Source organism: Triturus cristatus, chromosome 8 (assembly GCF_964204655.1).
Source record: "Triturus cristatus chromosome 8, aTriCri1.1, whole genome shotgun sequence".
Taxonomy (NCBI): Eukaryota; Metazoa; Chordata; class Amphibia; order Caudata; family Salamandridae; genus Triturus; species Triturus cristatus.
In genome coordinates, this window is record NC_140591.1 from 1,136,790,337 (window position 1) to 1,136,810,009 (window position 19,673).

Here is a 19,673-nt window from a genome sequence, read left to right on the forward strand (position 1 = left end):
ATCTACATATTTAACTACTGCACTTTAGTGTCAAAGCCTGAGTCATTTTATCAATGAATAAGCAATGACTGACTTCTAATGCTACTATAACTTGACAACATAACAAGTTTTAAAACAGTTATCTGTCAGCAAATACACGATGTTACCAAATGCTTCTCTCACAATGGTTACCCAAATGCACACAGTCTCACAGTGTGATTCTAGACAAGCAACACTATCCCGAGGAGTTTACCAAAACTCATTCACTACTATGGAAGGGGTAAGGGGACTGCATACAATCTACATATTTCAGTACTGCACTTTAGTGTCAAAGCATGACTCAGTTTATGAATGCAAAGCAATGACTGGCTTCTAATGCTACTAAATCTTGACAACATGACAGGTTTTAAAACAGTTATCTGTCAGCAAATACACGATGTTACCAAATGCTTCTCTCACAATGGTTACCCAAATGCACACAGACTCACAGTGTGATTCTAGACAGGCAAAACTATCCCTTGGACTTTAACAAAACACATTCACTACTCTGGAAGGAGTAAGGGGACTACACACAATCTAAATATTTCAGTACAACATTTTAGTGTCAAAGCCTGACTCATTTTATCAATGCATACGCAATGACTGGCTTCTAATGCTACTAAAACTTGCCAACATGACAGGTTTTAAAAGAGTTATCTGTCAGCAAATACATCATTTAACCAAATGCTTCTCTCACAATGGTTGACCAAATGCACACAGACTCACAGTGTGATTCTAGACAAGTAACACTATCCCTTGGACTTTACCAAAACACATTCACTACTCTAGAAGGAGTAAGGGGACTGCACACAATCTACATATTTAACTACTGCACTTTAGTGTCAAAGCCTGACTCAGTTTATGAATGCAAAGCAATGACTGGCTTCTAATGCTACTAAATCTTGACAACATGACAGGTTTTAAAACAGTTTTCTGTCAGCAAATACGCGATGTTACCAAATGCTTCTCTCACAATGGTTACCCAAATGCACACAGATTCACAGTGTGATTCTAGACAAGCAACACTATCCCTTGGACTTTAGTAAAACACATTCACTACTCTGGAAGGAGTAAGGGGACTACACACAATCTAAATATTTCAGTACAGCATTTTAGTGTCAAAGCCTGACACATTTTATCAATGCATAAGCAATGACTGGCTTCTAATGCTACTAAAACTTGACAACATGACAGGTTTTAAAACAGTTAACTGTCAGCAAATACACAATGTTACCAAAGGCTTCCCTCACAATGGTTACTCAAATGCACACAGACTCACAGTGTGATTCTAGACAAGCAACACTATCCCTAGGAGTTTACCAAAACTCATTCACTACCGTGGAAGGGGTAAGGGGACTGCAAGCAATCTACATATTTCAGTACTGCACTTTAGTGTCAAAGCCTGACTCAGTTTATGAATGCAGAAGCAACGACTGGCTTCTAATGCTACTAAAACTTGACAACATGACAGGTTTTAAGACAGTTATCTGTCAGCAAATACACAATGTTGCCAAATGCTTCTCTCACAATGGTTACCCAAATGCACACAGACTCACAGTGTGATTCAAGACAAGGAAAACTATCCCTAGGAGTTTACCAAAACTCATTCACTACTATGGAAGGGGTAAGGGGACTGCACACAATCTACATATATCAGTACTGTACTTTAGTGTCAAAGCCTGACTCATTTTATCAATGCATAAGCAAAGACTGGTTTCTAATGCTACTGAAACATGACAACATGACAGGTTTTAAAACAGTTATCTGTTAGCAAATACACGATGTTACCAAATGCTTTACTCACAATAATTGCCCAAATGCACACAGACTCACAGTGTGATTGTAGACAGCCAACTAGCCCTTGTACAAAATACATTTACTAGTCTACAAGATGTAAGGTGACTGCACACATTGCAGAAAATATTCTACTACACATTAGTACCAAAATGTTTCTCTCAAAATCCTTCCTAAATGCACACATACTCACTGTGTGATTCTAGAGGAACAACACTACCCCTTGCACTGTACCAAAACACATTTCTTAATCTAGAAGGAGTACCACATTTTAGTGTAGAAACATGACTCATTTTGCAAATACATAAACAATGACTGGTTTCTAATTCTACCAAAACAGAAAAACATCACAGTTATCTGTCTGCAAACACATGAAAAACACAAATGCTTATCACGGAATGGTTTCTACATGCACACACACTGACAATAAGATTGTAGACACAAAAAGTACTCCCTGCACTTTCTCAGGAGAAATACATTAGTCTAATTAAAATCAAAATAGACCACAAACATCCTCTCACAATTAAATAACTCACCTTTCAAGTTGTTTTGTAGATTAAGAAGTATGTCAGTCACACACCAGATTTTCTTATACAGAATCTCTGCACTGTGCACCTGTCAGCAAAACCAAAGAATGGCAAAGTTTCCCTCTCATTTTGCACACATATACATGTAAACATCAAATCACATTCCTTCTCACATTAATTCAAAAGCTCACACATTTCTATTGGTTAAACATTTCAACCCTTTCCAAATGACATAAATTTGAACCCTACCCCCAATCTGCCTTCTGCCTGTTACCATAGAGACAGGTCATGGAACACTTAACTGAGCACACAGGTCACAAGTTCCGCACACAATGTTGCTAATCAAAACAGCAAGTGTGCTTGACTTTTCAACATATCAGCTTATCATATATAATGTTCCTTTCAATCAGTTTTTGTTAACCAATAAGAATCATGCGTTTAAAAAACAGAAACATGCACCCTAGTTTTCAGTGTAGAAGGTTGTCAAACAACCAATGATTTCCTGTCTTTTTTCAAAACTGCATCTTAGCCACCATTTTAGAAAAATCTTACTTTTCAAACTGCCATTTCATTTACAGAGACCATCTGAGTGCATCCAGACCTCCCTTCAAGATGCTTAGAGTGTGGATTGTGGGAAACAGCTATATTCTCTGGAGCCAAAGGTATGCAGAAAACAAAGGCATTCACAAAGACCTAGGTTTGCCAAATATAGACATTAAATGGATTGGACAGAGAGGGTTAAAGTGGCACCAATTGATGCCATTGGTAAAATCCTTTATGCATCTCCAACACCCTGACCTCATAATAGTGCACTGTGGTGGCAATGACCTAGGCACTTTGACTGGGGTAGGTCTGGAAATGCTTATGAAGGACACGTTTGCAGAATTGATTTCACTTTTTCCCAAAACTGCCTTTGTGTATTCTAACATATGCCAAAGGCAGATATGGAACTGGTCCAATAATTTTTGTCCACAGATTGAGAAAGCTAGGAAACATGTGAATAAATCTGTTTCTGCTTTTCTCCGAGACTATAGAACGGGGTCCATTCACAATAACAATCTTCGATTTCATATGCAAGAGATGTATAGAAGAGATGGAGTACACTTTACTGATGAAGGAAACAAAGTCTTCCTCAACAACTTTAGACTCTGTATAGGTACTTATGTAAAGTACCAAAAACTCTCATGAACACAACGGCTCTTTTTAGAGCCACTCAAGAACAAAACACTTAAGCTTGATGTTTATCTCCAAAAAGTTCAGTTTTTTTTCCTTGGAGTCGCGCACCCAACGTGTTAGGAACCGCGCACCCTGCATGAGAGAAATCGTGCACCCAACACGTTAGGATGCGCGACTCCTAATTTTACCGTAAAGAAAAAAATAGCCCCTATCACTAATTTTTATTATCCCTGGGGACCCCATCCCCGGGGCTTATAAAAGCACGTTGGGGACCGTGGGGGGAGCCCCAACGCCCCCACAGTCCCAGCCGGCTCCCCGCGTCCTTCGGGAGCCGGCATTGCTTTTCCACATGGGGAGCTGCTGACAAGCAGCTCCCCGTGTGGAAAAGTAATATGGTTTGGATTTTGAAAGAGAGAGCAGGTTTCCCTGCTCTCTCTTTCAAAATCCAAATAAAGTTTGCTTTGGGAGGGCAGGAGACTCCCGCCCTCTCATAGCAAACAACAGTGTCCTGGGGGTAGGCACCCCAGGACACTGTAGGACCCACCCCATGACACTGTAGGAGCCGGCCCTGGGGGGTGGCGGTCCCCAGGGCCCTCGAAGGCTCCAGGAGGGGGGCCACGCAGCCCCCCTTCCTCAATAAAAAAAGCCCCGGGGGTGGTGGTCCCTGGGGCTTGGTGGGCCGTTCAGCCCCCCCACCCTTATATGTTCTAGCCCCGGGGGGTAGCGGTCCCCGGGACTGGGGGCCCCCCCTGGGCCTCCCTTTTAATTTTTTACGCATTTTGCCCCCGGGATTTGGAACCCCGGGGCTAATTATTAAGGAAGCGCGAAAGCCCGCGCTTCGTTTTTTTTTTGTTACGGCCGGATCCGCGCTCCCTGTGCGCATTTTGCCGTTTAAAAAAAAGGGGCCCTGGGAGTCCTTCTTGGACCCCCTAACCCACACTAGAGGGTCAGAGTATTTCTACCCTACCCCCTTTACATCTTTCGCACACTTTTTTCCCTTACTTCTTCAGCCTCGCTTCTACCGAGGCACAAAATGGCTGCCAACAGTTCCTGGTTTCGAATGTTGACGGACACTTGACAGCCAATTAGCATTCAGCATGTGATCGGGAGGATGCGTGCACGGTTCGCAGAGGGTGCGCTCACGGTGCGCATAGAGTGCGCGGATCCTCCGAGGCCATAGATATATATGTACTTTTAACTCTAATTTTCTCAGGAACTACTGAACGGATTTACACCATTAAAGCAAAAGGCATAGTCTGAACTGAGTACTACCTTTTTGCCAAATTTGGTGTAATTCCATTCAGCAGTTCGGGCTGTAGCTGCGTCAAAATGTCCTATGGGAAATTGCAGGGGGAAAATGCGTTTTGGGGCCCCCCTTTGTTCTCGGCCCCCACTTGACGAATCACCCCGAATCTTTCAGGATAGGTACAGACCGGAGCTGGCCAAACGTTTGGAAAATTTTGCGAAGATTCGTTAACCGGCGCCAGACTTATTGGGAATAGAATGTTGCGGATTTCCAATGGATATAGGTCCTAACTATAACTACCTACTGGCGACCGCTAGTAGGTAATATATATATATATATATATATATATATATATATATTTAATTTGTTGCAGGGATTCTGCACGTACACCAAACTATGCGCAGGATTATGGGACCTCGACGTATAGGGGCTAAGCCTTCCTACCGCCTTAGTGCCCATGAGCCCAGGACTGATTAGCTATAGTGTCTCACTCGCTCTCCTACTCACAGATGGAGAAACCAATGATTAGACACCCCAGAATACAACACTCCCGGATCTCTCTGGAATTGTGGTTACAAGACACCTTTTCGCTCACATTCCCATACTTGTCCACAAAAAGATCTATCTGATAGAGACTTCTTGCTGCTTACCTTACGTTTGAATTTCCCAGGCATCATACTAGACCCGGAAACTTTTGCTGAGCAATATCCCTTACGCCTGACTTTGGGTGGCTTCATTCTGCTCCACGTGTTGTCATTGGCATCTGTAGTATTGGTTATGACTATCCAGGAAGAGCTACCCTTCTGACGCTTTTTGGCTGGCTTTTTTTTTACTTTTGTCGATATTTTTGAGTACGGTTTCGTGTGCGAGAGATGTCTGGTAGGAAGACAGGTTTTAAACCATGCAGGACTTGTTCCCGCATGATTTTGGTTACCGATCCCAACTGTGTATGTCTGTGGTGTCTTAAACGCGACCATGATTCGAAGTCGTGTTCAGACTGTCGGGCGATAGCTCTGAAGACCTTGAGGGAGCGGGCAATGAAGTTGCTTGCGGCCTGGCAGTCGACACCGTTAAGCGAGTCTCAGAGGAGGTCACGGTCCCATTCAAAGAAGAGGAGGTCACAGGACCGCTCACTGAGCCCTAAGTCCTCTTCCTCCCATTCGAGGTTATCTGGACCATCGGGGAAGAGGCACAAGAAGAAGCTGTCCAAGTGGACTTTGACTTCACCTCAACTGGCATCTGTCATCAAGAGAGGTAAGGAGCACCGGCGCTCTAGGCACGGTTCTGCCGAGCTGGTGCCTGAGTTAACTTAGCTCCTCCCTCCCTTTCCAGGAGCCGGAGAGACTCCCGCTCATATTAAGGATTTTTATGAGTCCATGCGCTGCTTATTTGAGTGAAACAATCCCGTTAGTGAGCCCTCGGGCCCTGCTGGGTCGGGTGGGGCCCCATCGGGTTCGATGCCGTTTGCTTCAGCCATGGCACCAGTAAGGCTTCAGGGATCCGATCCCGGACCCGGTTTGGCGCCGGTCGTGCCAATGTGACCTTTCCCGGTGTCGAACCAGAAGTCGGTGCCTGCGACGTCGCAGATGCCCATCAGTGGCGCAAGCCCCAGCCTCATCCCCGATGACATGGAGCTGGAACGGCATTGACTAACGCCGTTTCCAACGTCGACAGAACCCAGGGGTTCTATGTTGTTGCCTGAGCACTTTGTGGATGTGCTGGGCTCAGGAGAGGAATGGGAGGAGTCTGGAGACCCATTAGAGAACCAGGATGTCTATGAGGAGACTATGGACTGGTATGGGGAACTTGGGGAAGCCAGTGGTCAGGATACTTCCCCAGACACTGGCATGCTCTCTCCACCTACAGTGGCTACAGAGGAGGGGTGTCCTATGCCATTGTGGTTAAAAGGGCAGCTGAGGTCCTTGGACTGGAGCTGCCCTCAGTGTAAGTCAGGAGTAATCTCCTGACTGAAGTGCTTCAACCAGGGGCTTCCACCTCTGAACCCCTATTGCCCTTTGAGGCACTTACAGACGTCCTTATAGGAACATAGTCCAAGCCTAGCACAGGGGCTCCTGTGAATAGGACGATTGCACGCCGCCATCGCCCAGCTCCGGACGACCTAAAGTTCCTCAGCCGACACCCACCCCAGAAAGTTTGGTGGTGCAGGCCTCTACTTCCCAGGACGCCTTCCCTTCTGCCCCTCCAGATAGGGAATCCAAGAGACTGGACTCATTTGGGAAGAAGGTGTTTTCTCCCTCCGGTCAGGCATTGCGGTTGGTGAATGCTGCATGCTCATTGGGTCATTTCTCCCACACTCTTTGGGAGATGGTTACGCAGGTGCTGCCACAAGTCCCGGAGGAGGCCCGGGCTGTGCTCTCCCAAGCTGTCAAGGACAGGAGAGATGCAGCAAAATTTGCCATACGGTGTGCTTTGGATACGACCGATTCACTGGGCAGATCAATTTCAACAATGGTGACTCTCGAGCTACGGCCAGATCCTTGGGCCTCTCCACCACTCCTCGTGGCCAGTCTTTCTCTCGCCCCTTTCATGACAATGGAAGGGGTTTCCAGCCACATCAGCCCTATCCTAGCCACCGTCCTGCTCAGACTACCCAAGCCGTGCGTGAACATGGTACATTCCGTCCTCGGAATGGAGGCCAGAAGTCGTCGGCCACACTGCCCCCAGCAGCCGCAGCCTCCAAGCACTGCTAGGCTGATTCTGCAGGACCACACAACTCCAGTGGGTGGGAGAATTTGTCATCATCTGCCCCGCTGGAGATCTATAACAACAGACAAGTGGGTCTTGCAGATCGTCCAGGATAGCTACTCTCTTCTTTTCCTTTCCTCCTACTATTCCGCCAACTCAGGAACGGCTGGCGTAGGATCATTTGAAGTTGTTCCAAGAGGAAGGTACAGCTCTTTTTGCCAAGGGGGCTATAGAAAGGGTCCCAGCTTCAGAAGTAGGTGGTGCCTTTTATTCCTGCTACTTTCTGATCTTGAAAAGGAACAAGGGGCTTCGGCCCATTTTAGATTTACCGACCGTCAATCTCTTCCTCAAAAAGGAGAAATTCAAAATTCTCACATTGGCTCAGGTCTTGCCTGCCCTAGACCAAAGAGATTGGATGGTGGCATTGGACTTGCAGGAGGCATATTTTCACACTCCCATCCTGCTGAGCCACAGGCGTTACCTGCAGTTCAAGGTAGGCCATGAGCACTTTTAGTTTACTGTGCTCCCCTTCGGTCTTACCAGTGCCCCTCGGATGTTCACCAACGTGATGGCGGTGGTTGCAGCTCATCTGCTCAAGTTAGGGGTTTCAGTCTTCCCCTACCTAGACGACTGGCTGTTGAAGGCATCCTCGCCCCAGGCAGTCATCTCCCACCTTCAGACTACGGCGAACCTCCTGCATCTGCTGGGGTTCTCTATAAACATGCCGAAGTCACGCCTGACTCCTTCTCAGATGCTCCCTTTCATCGGAGCAGATTTTTGCAGTGCAGTTTCAGGCCTATCCTCCCGAGAATCGAGTCCAGGATATTCAGGTTCTAATTCCGATATTTCAGCCTCAATTCTGGATTTCAGTGAGGTGGACTCTGAGGCTGTTGGGTCTCATGGCCTCCTGCATCCTGTTGGTAAGACACGCCAGGTGGCATATGTGGGCTCTACAGTGGGTCTTGATGTTCCAATGGGCACAGCATCGGGGAAATCTAACCGACGTGGTTCAGATCTCGGAAGGAACTGCAAAGGATCTGCAGTGGTAGTTAACGAACCGTGATTGGGTCAATGGCAGACCTCTCTACCTTCCCCAACCACATTTCACAGTTGTGACGGATGCGTCACTTCTGGGATGGGGTGGCCACATGGGAGAGGCGGAGATCAGGGGTCACTGGTCTCCGGCGGAGACAGGGCTCCACATAAACTTGTTGGAGCTCCGAGTGATTCGGTTGGCATTGAAAGCATTTCTTCTGTCTGACATGGGGAAGTTAGTGCAGGTGTTCACGGACAACACCACCGCCATGTGGTACTGCAACAAGCAGGGCGGAGTGGGGTCATGGACCCCTTGTCGAGAGGCCCTGCATCTCTGGACATGGCTGGAACAGCAGCGCATAACCCTATTGATTCAACACCTGGCAGGTTCTCTGAAAGCCTGGGCGGACGATCTCAGCTGTCGATGCCTTCAGGATCACGAATGGCATATCCATTTGGAGGTGGCGCAAGGTCTCTTTCAGCAGTGGGGAGAACCTTGGTTAGATTTATTCGCCTCTGAAGAGAACGCACAATGTCAGCAATACTCTGCGCTAGAGTTTCCAAGGTGACGCGCTTCGTTGCGAGTGGAGGTCAGGCCTGGTGTACGTCTTTCTGTCCATACCACTCCTGCCCAGGGTTCTGAAGAAGATCAGGAGTGACCGGGCCCAAGTCATCCTTGTGGTGCTGGACTGGGCAAGGAGAGTCTGGTATTCAGAGCTTCTGAGCATGAGTGTCGATCCTCCAATCAGGCTGCCCCTTCGGAAGGATCTTCTGTTGCAGCAGCAGGGGAGGGTTTTCCACCCGAATCTTTCAACTCTGCGCCTATAAGCGTGGAGATTGAGTAGCGGCAGTTGATGGTTTTTGACCTTCCTCCCGAAGTCTGTAATATTATTCTGGCGGCCAGGCGGCCCTCCATGAAGACCTCCACGAAAACGGTATAATCCTGCTGTTGGTGGAAATGTGTATTATACTATACAGAAAGGTCTATTGACCCTCTTTCTGTTCATCTTTCTACTATCCTTTTGTTCATCCTTACCCTTGCCCAGCAAGACTCTGCTTGGGGAACTCTCAAGGATTACCTTTCTGCTCTGTCTGCTTTTTTGCAGTTGCCAGACCAGCCTTCTCTCTTTAAATCTCCTATTGTGAATATATTTCTGCAGGGGTTGGTTTATTTATTTCCACTTACACCCTTTGTTATTCCACAATGAAACCTTAATATGGTCCTCACTTACCTGATGCGCGCTCCTTTCGAGCCTTTGCACAATTGTCCCCTCTGGCTGTTGACCATTAAAATAGCCTTCTTAGTGGCGATTACATCGGCCTGGAGGGTGAGTGAATTGCAGGCGTTATCCAGCTCGCCTCCTTATCTTATGTCCTTTCCAGACAAGGTTGTGCTTTGCACCAGAGCATCATTCTTACCTAAGGAAGTGACCCCATTCCATCTGGGTCAATCCATTGCTTTGCCCACCTTCTTTGCTCCTCCACATCCCTCTAAGGAAGAAGAACTTCTCCAACATCTGGACCTAAAAGAGCATTGTCATTCTACCTTGACCGCACAAAAGAGTTCTGGGTGGAGGACCAACTCTTTGTGGGGTATGTGGGCACAAAGAAGGGAAAGGCAGTGCAGAAAAGAACCAACTCTCGCTGGTTTGATCACTGCATTAAAATCTGTTATGTCCCTTGGCAAAGAAGCAGCCCTCTGAGGGATCATGGGCCCATTCCACAAGGTGAAAGGCTGTGACTACGGCCTTGGCCCAGGGTGTCCCATTCCAAGACATCTGTCAGGCAGCGACGTGGGTATCACTGCACACATTTGCGAAACATTATATCCTTGATGTTCAATTGCGCAGAGAGAGGCACTTTGCCTGCTCATTCCTGCAAGACTTTTTAGTCTAGGTCATGAGTCCGCAACCCACCGGTGGGATGGTAAGGCTTGAGTATCTGATTCAAAGGTAAGGAATCTGCAGCTAGAAGTCTCTATCTGATGAACAAGTTACTTACCTTCGGTAACGCATTATCTGGTAGAGACTCTATCTAGCTTCAGATTCTTTACATACCCACCCATGCCTCCCCGCTTTGCGGACAGATGTAGTAGGTCTAGCGTTATTCCCCTTTCACGGCCCTAGTTTTGCACATGTTTATGTCAGTCACTTCGTGGCTCTGCACTTCTAGCGTGGTAAAAACGAAAAGTACTGACGCTTGCATGCCTGGGTGGCACCTATGTAGGCACCGCGATGTCATAACCGACGCTACCGACGCCAACTACGTCACGCGGAGCTGAATGGAGCCACACGACGTCACACGCAATGGGTATTGCTCAGCAAAAGTTTCCGGATCCCGCCTGATGCCTGGAAAATTCGAAGGTAAGGAATCTGCAGCTAGATAGTCTCTACCAGATTATTCATTACCGAAGGTAAGTAACTTTTTTCGACAGAGACATGAAGATAGATTAAAATATTTATTTTAACTAACGTGCTCTAAAATGCAGTATACGTGCCACAACCAGCAGCAAAATGCAGAATATCAATAGTTAGCATTGCAGCAAGGCCATATATCATAAAGGGAGATGTCATTTTACAAAACGCAGTGAATAAAGGACTATGGGGCACATGCATCAACAATGCCATTTGCGATTCCTTATTAGCGAAAAATAAGGAATCGCTAATAAGGAATAGCAAAAGGCTATGCATGTAGGAATCGCTATTCAAATAGCGATTCCTTAACTTTCCTTAATTGCTACTAGCAAATTGCGAGTAGCAATTAAGGAATGCCATCCCAATCATTCCTATGGGCCTCCAGGCCCATAGGAATGAAATGGAGATTGCATGAGCAAATAGCGAGTACCAGTAGGTTCTCGCAAATTGCTCATGCAATTTCAAGGGTGCAAATGACATCCTATTGCACCCCTGAAATTGATATGTGCACATATGTTGCACACACATATGCTCTAAGGGTATGTGTGTGCGCAACATGAAACTTTGAAAAATGCACAAAAGTGCATTTTTCAAACTTTTAGCAAATTACCATGCAGTTCATCTTCATGGTAATTTGCTCCCCCTATTAGCGAATTCGCTAATTTTTTAACTTTCATGCATTGCATTTAAGGAATCCCAAATTGAGATTCCTTAAATTAAGGAATCTCAATTTGGGATTCCTTAAATGCTATCGCTATTTAAGGAATCGCTATTTAAGGATTCCTTAAATAGCGATTTTTGCTTTTGGGTTGATGCATTGGGATTGGGTATTTTTAACTCAATACCGGGAGCTATTAGCGAATCAGTATTTTACCGACTGGATTTTGGCTTGATGCATGAGGCTGTATAAGGCCTAACCACCCTCCCCTTGATAAGCAGAAGTATTATTATATAATAGAAGATCTCTGGGCTTTGTCAGCCACCCCACACCTCAGGCCATAGATCGTATTTCTACATCACAGGTGCGTGTTGCTCTTCTCCCTGGAAAGGTCCCTCTCCAAGTGTGTGTTACTTAGACATGCATCCCCATAATATCAAAGTATGAGTTCCCAGCAAAAAACAGCTGCATTGATATGTTTTGTCTAAGTGCTAGGGCCTGACCAGAACAGAATAACAAGGGTCAGTGTTTTTGGACCTTGCTCACAATGTTCAGACTAAACTCCAGGAACAGACAGAGAATGAGCACAGCAGAGAGTTCTCATGTGAAAGGCATAAACAGAGCTTTGTAAAAATAAAGACATGTAGTGTCGCGCGCAAAAGCAGTATCATGGCTACCGGGCTCATGCTAACTTAAGGATGTTGACAATGACTCAAGCGACTACGTGACAAGCTTGCATATAATCATTCAATTTGTGTTTGTGTCTTATTGTGCATCAGTGAGTGGGAGAATGTACAATTAGTTATTGAGTGTCTAAACTCACTAGATACTGAAGACACACTTTCAGTTATAAACGAGGTCTGCTACCAGGGCTGGCTCTAGGGCGGTGTGACCGGTGCCACCGCACCGGATGCTGACTCTTCGAGGGGCACCCTGTTTGGAAGTATTTTATGGTTTTAATACCACCTGCTGCTGCATTGCTGGCATCCCCAATTTTCATACCAAAATAAAAATGTCAAGATAACTCATGATTAATGAACTTCCTGGAGAGAGAAAGAGTTTTGTCAGGTGGAAGTTTTTCCTCATTTTATGGTAGCACAGAGGGCTAATGTGCCTACTTCAAAGAATGTGTATCATGCAGATCACAAAGTGCATATAGTTTAAATAGGTCAGTGCTTTTGTCAGAGAGATAATTTTGTTACTAGCGGTGTAGATGTTAAAATCCTAACATGGAACAGTGAGCTAGTAAATGTCATCAAAGAGTTGCATGCAGACTGCAAGGTATAGATTAGAGCATTATGATGTTTTCCTCCGTCTTTCATCATTGTAAGGTTTCAAAAAGGATTCATTTGGGTAAAAAAAATCCTTATTATTAAATGTATCCCCCAACAATGATGTTAAGTTTTAAATTCCGAGTTTGTGCTTCTCCAGACCAATATACTGCCTACCAGTATGGATGACGTGCAACTCCTACACCTTCAAAACCTCTGTCAGATACAACATTTCCTATCCACTGATTTACACACCTATGACTGATTGTCTCGGTGTAGTGTTTGTGATGTAAAGTGCTCTGATACCCTGCACTGGTATAGGTGGTGCTATTAAATACATCTGAGATAGAGAACTTATGGAGACTTGAGGGGGCACTGTTAACCCCTTCTGTGCCACGCCCTTTCCCCCTCCTGTGCCGGGCGTCGTTGTATTAGTGGGTGGGGTTCATGACGAGATAGTCTCGTCATGGGCACAGCGCGACCGTGCTCCATGACGAGACTATCTCGTCATGGAGCACTGAAGAGGTTAAAGGGTAGAAGTGAGGTAGTCTGTGGGGAGCGCCCGTGGGGGGGCACCAACAAACCTTGTCGCACAGGGCGCCACCAGCGCTAAAGCCGGCCCTGTCTGCTACCATAGCCAATGCAATCTGAATGATATTGTACAGCATTCCATTGTTATAAGTTATGTTTGTATATTATTTAAAAAAAAAAAAAATAGTTTGAAAGAGAGGAGAGCAACACGTGTTATAAAAATATGAAATGCATTAACGTTAAACGTAGGTCATCAACTTTCTGAAAAGTCTGACTTTTCCAGCAATAAATGAGACTGTGAACAATGACATGTAACTGAAACATAGCTGAAAGATAGTCTATGTATCCTTTTGTTTTTTTTTGTTGTTTTAAATAACATTACTCATTCTTTTTTCAGCTTCAGATGGGAAGATTTACGATGCCTATGTTATGTTTCCTAAGGGCAGTGAATATCACCAAGTTTACACCGTGGACCTATTTGTACAGAAGGCGCTGCCTGAGGTTCTGGAGAAACAGTGCGGATATAAATTATTTATTTTTGGGCGGGATGACTTGCCGGGAGAAGGTACACCTTACTCTTCATAGTAAAAACAATGATTTGCATGTTCAGTTGTCACTAATCATTCCCTGCTCTTGTAAATCTTTACCTTGCCTTTGCTTTTTTTGTGTGCTCCAAATGTATCTTTTCACTTTGGTTGCCTTGTATGTGGGTGATGTCAATGTATTGTAGTGTACGGTGCTCTTTGCCTAATGCGAGGGCACAGTGTTGAACACATCCTTGATATAGTAAATGTACATTCAGTCAGTGGTCAGGCTTGTCATTGCAAACTGGCTTATAAGGGAGTATTTGCTCAGCTACTTAGTCCCCATATGCCAAATCATGTTAACACCCAGAGAGGGAGTACTTTTTGGGTATTCACAAAGCCTGTTCAAGTTCCCCACCACCACCCTCTCCCTGCCTATTTGCAGAAAGGGAAAGAATGTCCCCTGTTTATCATGTGGGCATAGGGAATGGGGATTCTCAAGAGGCAGACATTTGACTTGTGGAGAAGGTGCAGGAAAATCCGAGAGTTGTACATTTGCATGGATAATTCTTTCTAACTTTTTGAATTAAACACTAACAGGCTAGTGGACCAGCATAGACTAATTTCAGTGCTTCTAAAGTTGTGCTTCCTTTTGTAAGCAGAGCCATACTTTGTAGGTGGAATATAGGCACCGAGCATTTGGCCATGGACTCTCATCCATAATATATTGTTGAATGCATGTCAATGGTCGTAGTGAATAAATACTCCAGGTAGACACGTTTTTGACATGACTCGTACCCTATTCCTAATGTTTGAACATATTAGATATTCTACTGGAAGGAAACTAAAGTGCTTAATTTCTTTTATTTTTTGTTGTTGGATATTATGCATTACCATGAAGATTTTTTTTTCATTCCATTGTGATAATGTCACGAATTATCTCACAATTCATTCCGGAAACAACAACAGTTGATTGGAAATTTTTATTGCGCCTGTTTTACAACATCTCTTTCTTTTTTTTTTTTGGCCTTACCATTTACAGCTGTGGCGGATGTTATCGATGAAGCAGTAAAAAAGAGCAGAAGGCTGATACTGATTCTAACCAGAGAGACGTCACACAAAGACTTCCTGTATAATGAATTTGAACAGTGCATCGCTCTTCACGACTCACTACTGAGCAACAAGACTCAAATCATTTTAATAGAATTGGAGAAAATAGACTACTCCGATGTGCCAGAATCTGTGAAATACATCAAAGGAAATAGGGGGACAATCTCGTGGAAAGGAGATTTCACAGGCAAGACCCTTTCCCCAAACACAAGGTTTTGGAAGCGGGTCAGATACCGGATGCCTCCAGCACCTCCCTCTTCTTCAGGAGAATCAGTAGGCGAATAAAATGTAACAGTTGGTTGTAGGCCACCAAGATGGAGCATTGTGTGCCTCCATATTTTAAAATGTTAATTTCACGTCAGATCTTAAAGTGTTTGTTATGGTGAATGTGAGCAAATTATGACACAGGAATGGATCGGATTACATTCAACATGCAACTGTTTATACCCTTTTGTAATTGGAGCAAATGGCTAGTCCCCTCTTCGCCAAAAGGATAGCTAGGGACACGAAGCGACCCTGTACTTTTTCAGGTTTCCGCCTGCGGAATATCCCGAGGGTGCACGCCTCTCATGTAGATATGTTTGTGATGTTTGTCGTCATTCGGAGTGTCTGATGTATTTTATTCCAACACTGCTGGATAGTGGGACAATCCCAAAACATATGTTTGAAGCCAGCCTCAGGGGTCTGACAATGGGGACATGCAAAGTGTGTGTCTGGATAAAAACGATGAAGGCGTTGTAGCGTGAGGTACGCTCTATGGAGAATGTTAAATTTTTATGTTTTTGAATCGTGCGTTCCTGGAAACCTTTTTTGGGTATTCTAGTGCCTTCTCCCATTCCTTATCATTGAATGCCCTTCCTACCTTGTTTTCCCATGTCTCCGTAATGTGTGCAGCGGATTAAGAAGCAGTTCCCTGATAGCCTTACAGAGCCAAGTAATTAGGTGTCGACCCGCCCCCATATGCAGAATTGTGTGCAGTACCAAATGTGTCGGGGGTTCCCCCTCATTCAAATCCCAGCATTGATAACTACTGTCTAAGAGTTACCTACGTAGTAGGAATTGGCCCAGAGGGAGGCCATAGGCCGCCACCATTTGGTCATAGGTCCGTAACCGTCCGTCATCAAATTGTGATTCCACCTCAGTGACGGAGTGTTCAGTCCATACCTGAAGGGCCCAGGTACAGTAGTATTTGTCCTTTTGGGGGAACCCTACTAGTGGGAGTAGGGGGGAGTATAGGGGCTTGTCTCGTGACATGCGTGTATCCTCAGCATGCATGAACGGGCTATTGACACCTGTGGAGGGTAAGTGCACATCGGTTTGGTACCAGGCATTAGCATTCTCCGTATTGCCGGGAGAGGTATCCGTCCCTCATCAGTGATTGTCTCTCCTATATGCCGCTCGGCTGTCCAGTGCGATAACGACTGTTACTGCGCTACCAAAAAGTACGCTTTGAATGATGGTGCTCCCAAACCCCCTTGATCTGTGGGCAGATATAGCGTGGTTAGTGCTACCCTATGGAGACCCGTTCCCCAAATCAGGGAGGCAAGCAGCGTGTCCAACTCCCGGAAATAGGGGCGCGGTGGTATCACTGAAAGCTTAGCAAGTGAATATGTGATTATATATGATTATTTTTTCACCATCTATATTTTTGTCAATAGCGATTTCAGGAAAGCACTTTTTTTTTCAAGGAATGACAAAGTCATTAGGTCTGACTTTAGTTTGGTGACCTGATTAAACAATAAAACATCATTTCTGCAGAGAAAACATAGAAATGATAATTGCTTTGTGTCTACAGTGTATCACAAGATATAGAATGTAGTATATGAGGATTGAGTGTACTTTGGAGATGTTATATATTCCGTCATGCATGGCAGCGCAACCGATTTAGGAGACGGAATTATGCACCAAACATTCACAGGCATAAGGTGAGAGGAATACTTCTGTGGGCGTAGTCAAAGAGCACTGCCGGTATATAAAAATAATCAGTGACACTAGGTCTTGCAGGCATGTGTTTTGCCAAGCCAGACCTAAAAACCCAGACAATAGTCATCTATGTGCTTTGAAAGTAATCTTGATAGGGTGTAGGAAGTGCAGGGATGGCGGTGGTTCTAGATGGTTAGTGCTCATAACTCCCCCACGGGGTACTGGAGCTCACTTACAGCAGGTTGCAGCAGGATGGAAAGGGCCACTAGTAGTAATTAGCTGCAAACTCCTGTGTTAATGCTGGTCTGTATCGCATTGCAGCCTTAGTATTTTGAAATCTCCGACATGCAGTGGCAGCCTCAGCTGTTCATTATCAGCTAAATGTAGCTTCTTTCCAGTTTTTGGGTGTGAATGACCGAATGTGGTTCAATGCGTTTGCCATGATGGAGATGGAGTTTTTAGCACCTGCCTCTATAAGCTGCCTTATCGTCAACTGGTGATTTGGGGGCTAAGGAAAAAGCCTTAAGAAGACGTTGAGTGTCTGCTCCCTGGATTACAAAAGCCCTGCTGTGCTCATGCACACAAAGGGAAGAAGTTGTTCCAGGGGAGGTGGCTGAGACCCTGGGTGGAGTTGAGAAGCTGCTCAAGAAAGTGGCAGAGTAGATGGGGAGTGAAAGGAACCTTCTTGCCACTGCAGGTACAGGTCTGTGGGCTTGAGAATGCTGTGGGCTGTGGCAGCAAGTGAAGGAAAAAAATAATACTAAAGCAACATGTAATTTGACAAATATTTCATCTGCTAAATTTGCTATAATTTGCTACTGAGACTTTACTCCCTCTGCTGCCTCATTATCGTTAGGCCATTCTTAAAAAGAAATGGAACTATGGAATGAGCAGGGCTATATTTTGATCTGAGTCAGTTAGTATTACTAAATAGGAGCTCTGTAACCTCCACCAATTTTAGTGTCACTAAGCCTAAGAGGGTGATGGTTAGGGGTTAAATAGCACAATAAATCTGTATGATGAAAGGGTAACAAAGCTTCTAAACTCAATATTGGCTCAAGAGTGGTGGATACTGTCCCCAGGCAGTTAGGAGGAGTGACAGAGGACCACAGTAGTACTCACCTGACTATTATGCAGGACTCGGGTGTACCTTCACTTGGTGTCTCTGGTAGTACAATTAAGGCCAGTCGTTTGAGGCGTACTGTGGTTGCAGATGCAACTACATTAGCAGGGCCCTTAGATCTCAGTTAATATATGTGATACAGATAACACCCATCAAATATTAAATAAAAACCATAATGGTCAAATTAGAGGGTCAGAGGCTACAAGAAAAAACACACCATCTGCTCAATACCTAATGTATAGCTCAAAAACATTACTGGATATTATTGTAACAGCTAGGCCACCAGGGACATCTGCTAATAAAGGTATCATGAATAATATTGACTCCTGAGGGTTAAAGGCGAATAAACAGGCTTGTAGCCACCAGCCATTTCAAAATCTCAGATAATCAATAAGGGATTTATCGGAGAGAGGATGAACTGTGTCCAACATCTAGAATAAGGTTACAGGAATTATCTGATTGTCATGAGTTGGTTCCAGCAGAGTTGGCCCAGTCAATTACTCGTTGGTGACTGAAGTTAAGCAATCAAAGGAATCCCAGTCAGTCATTTCTTCTGAAATTGAAGTTAATTTGGATATTATGGATGGGAAATTGCAATTGTTAAATGAAAATGTGAAGAGTTGGAAGACCATGTATCAACTATAGCAGATACTTGGAGTAGAGAGCAGATGAAGGTCTTTTGGAACATTTCCAGCCAATAATGTTTATTTGGGGGAAGCCTTCAAACATTCAAAGTATAAAAAATCAAATTTCATTGGTCAAATGAACACATAAATATAACTGATGTAGTAAAAACCTATGCTTGCCCACTTAATCTGTGTCTTAAACTCTAGGCATAGTATAAAAATATAAACAATCCAAAATATATCATTTCATTAATGTCTGATAAAAACCCTTAATGCCAAATAGGAATAATCCATTTCCTGCTGGGGTGGCAGTAATCCACACACAAAAAATAAGAAATTCTCCTCAGTTTCTGCAGTGGCCTTCCAAGTTGGGCAAATGTCCAATCTTGAAATAGGTGAAGACCACTTGCTGCTAAAGCTATTGATCAGTAAAATCCCAATTCTAAATTTAAGATGGAAACATTTTTCCTCCAGTGTTTCAATATTGTCCAAAAAGGGCTCAAAGTCCAACACATCTTTAAAAGCAATTAACTTCTCGACCATACAACAACATCTTGACCCGTAATACCACTTTTCAAGTAGAAATGGTCAGGATTTTGGTTTTACCAATTTCATTGTCCCTTTAGAAATGGATTCCGGTTTGTCCCAAAAAACTTATAATCCGAAACAATAAAACCAAGACCGTACATAATTGAACCAAGGTAGGGCACAAGCATTGCCATATCTTTGGGCTCAATAAATGAAATCCTATATGGCTCTAATTGGGTATTCAAAAAAGTCTTAGCCAATATATTAACGGTTCTAGATTTCCTATATGTGCTATGCTTTTAAGGCCCAAGTCCTGATGGAGAGAGATCATTGGAGTGCTTTGTGGCATATTAAGCAATGAGTGTACAAATGTATTGTCTACTCTGACTAAGCTAGTAATGCAATTGCTCCTATACCTCAGGACCATTCAGCGCAGCTCCCAAGCTCTGACCTAGATATATAT

General features: G+C 44.5%; 1 protein-coding gene across 1 annotated transcript in view; it reads left to right on the plus strand.

Annotated features, from left to right (window-relative positions):
* The window catches only part of LOC146805510 (interleukin-1 receptor type 1-like), a 383,185-nt gene extending 366,415 nt beyond the window's left edge, over positions 1–16,770 (plus strand). Inside the window, exons 10-11 of the mRNA XM_085620511.1 lie at positions 13,774–13,941; positions 14,943–16,770. Coding sequence (XP_085476637.1) covers positions 13,774–13,941; positions 14,943–15,295 — 521 coding nt within the window. The 3' untranslated portion in view covers positions 15,296–16,770. The remainder of the gene's footprint in view (positions 1–13,773; positions 13,942–14,942) is intronic.
* Positions 16,771–19,673: the final 2,903 nt, after the last annotated feature.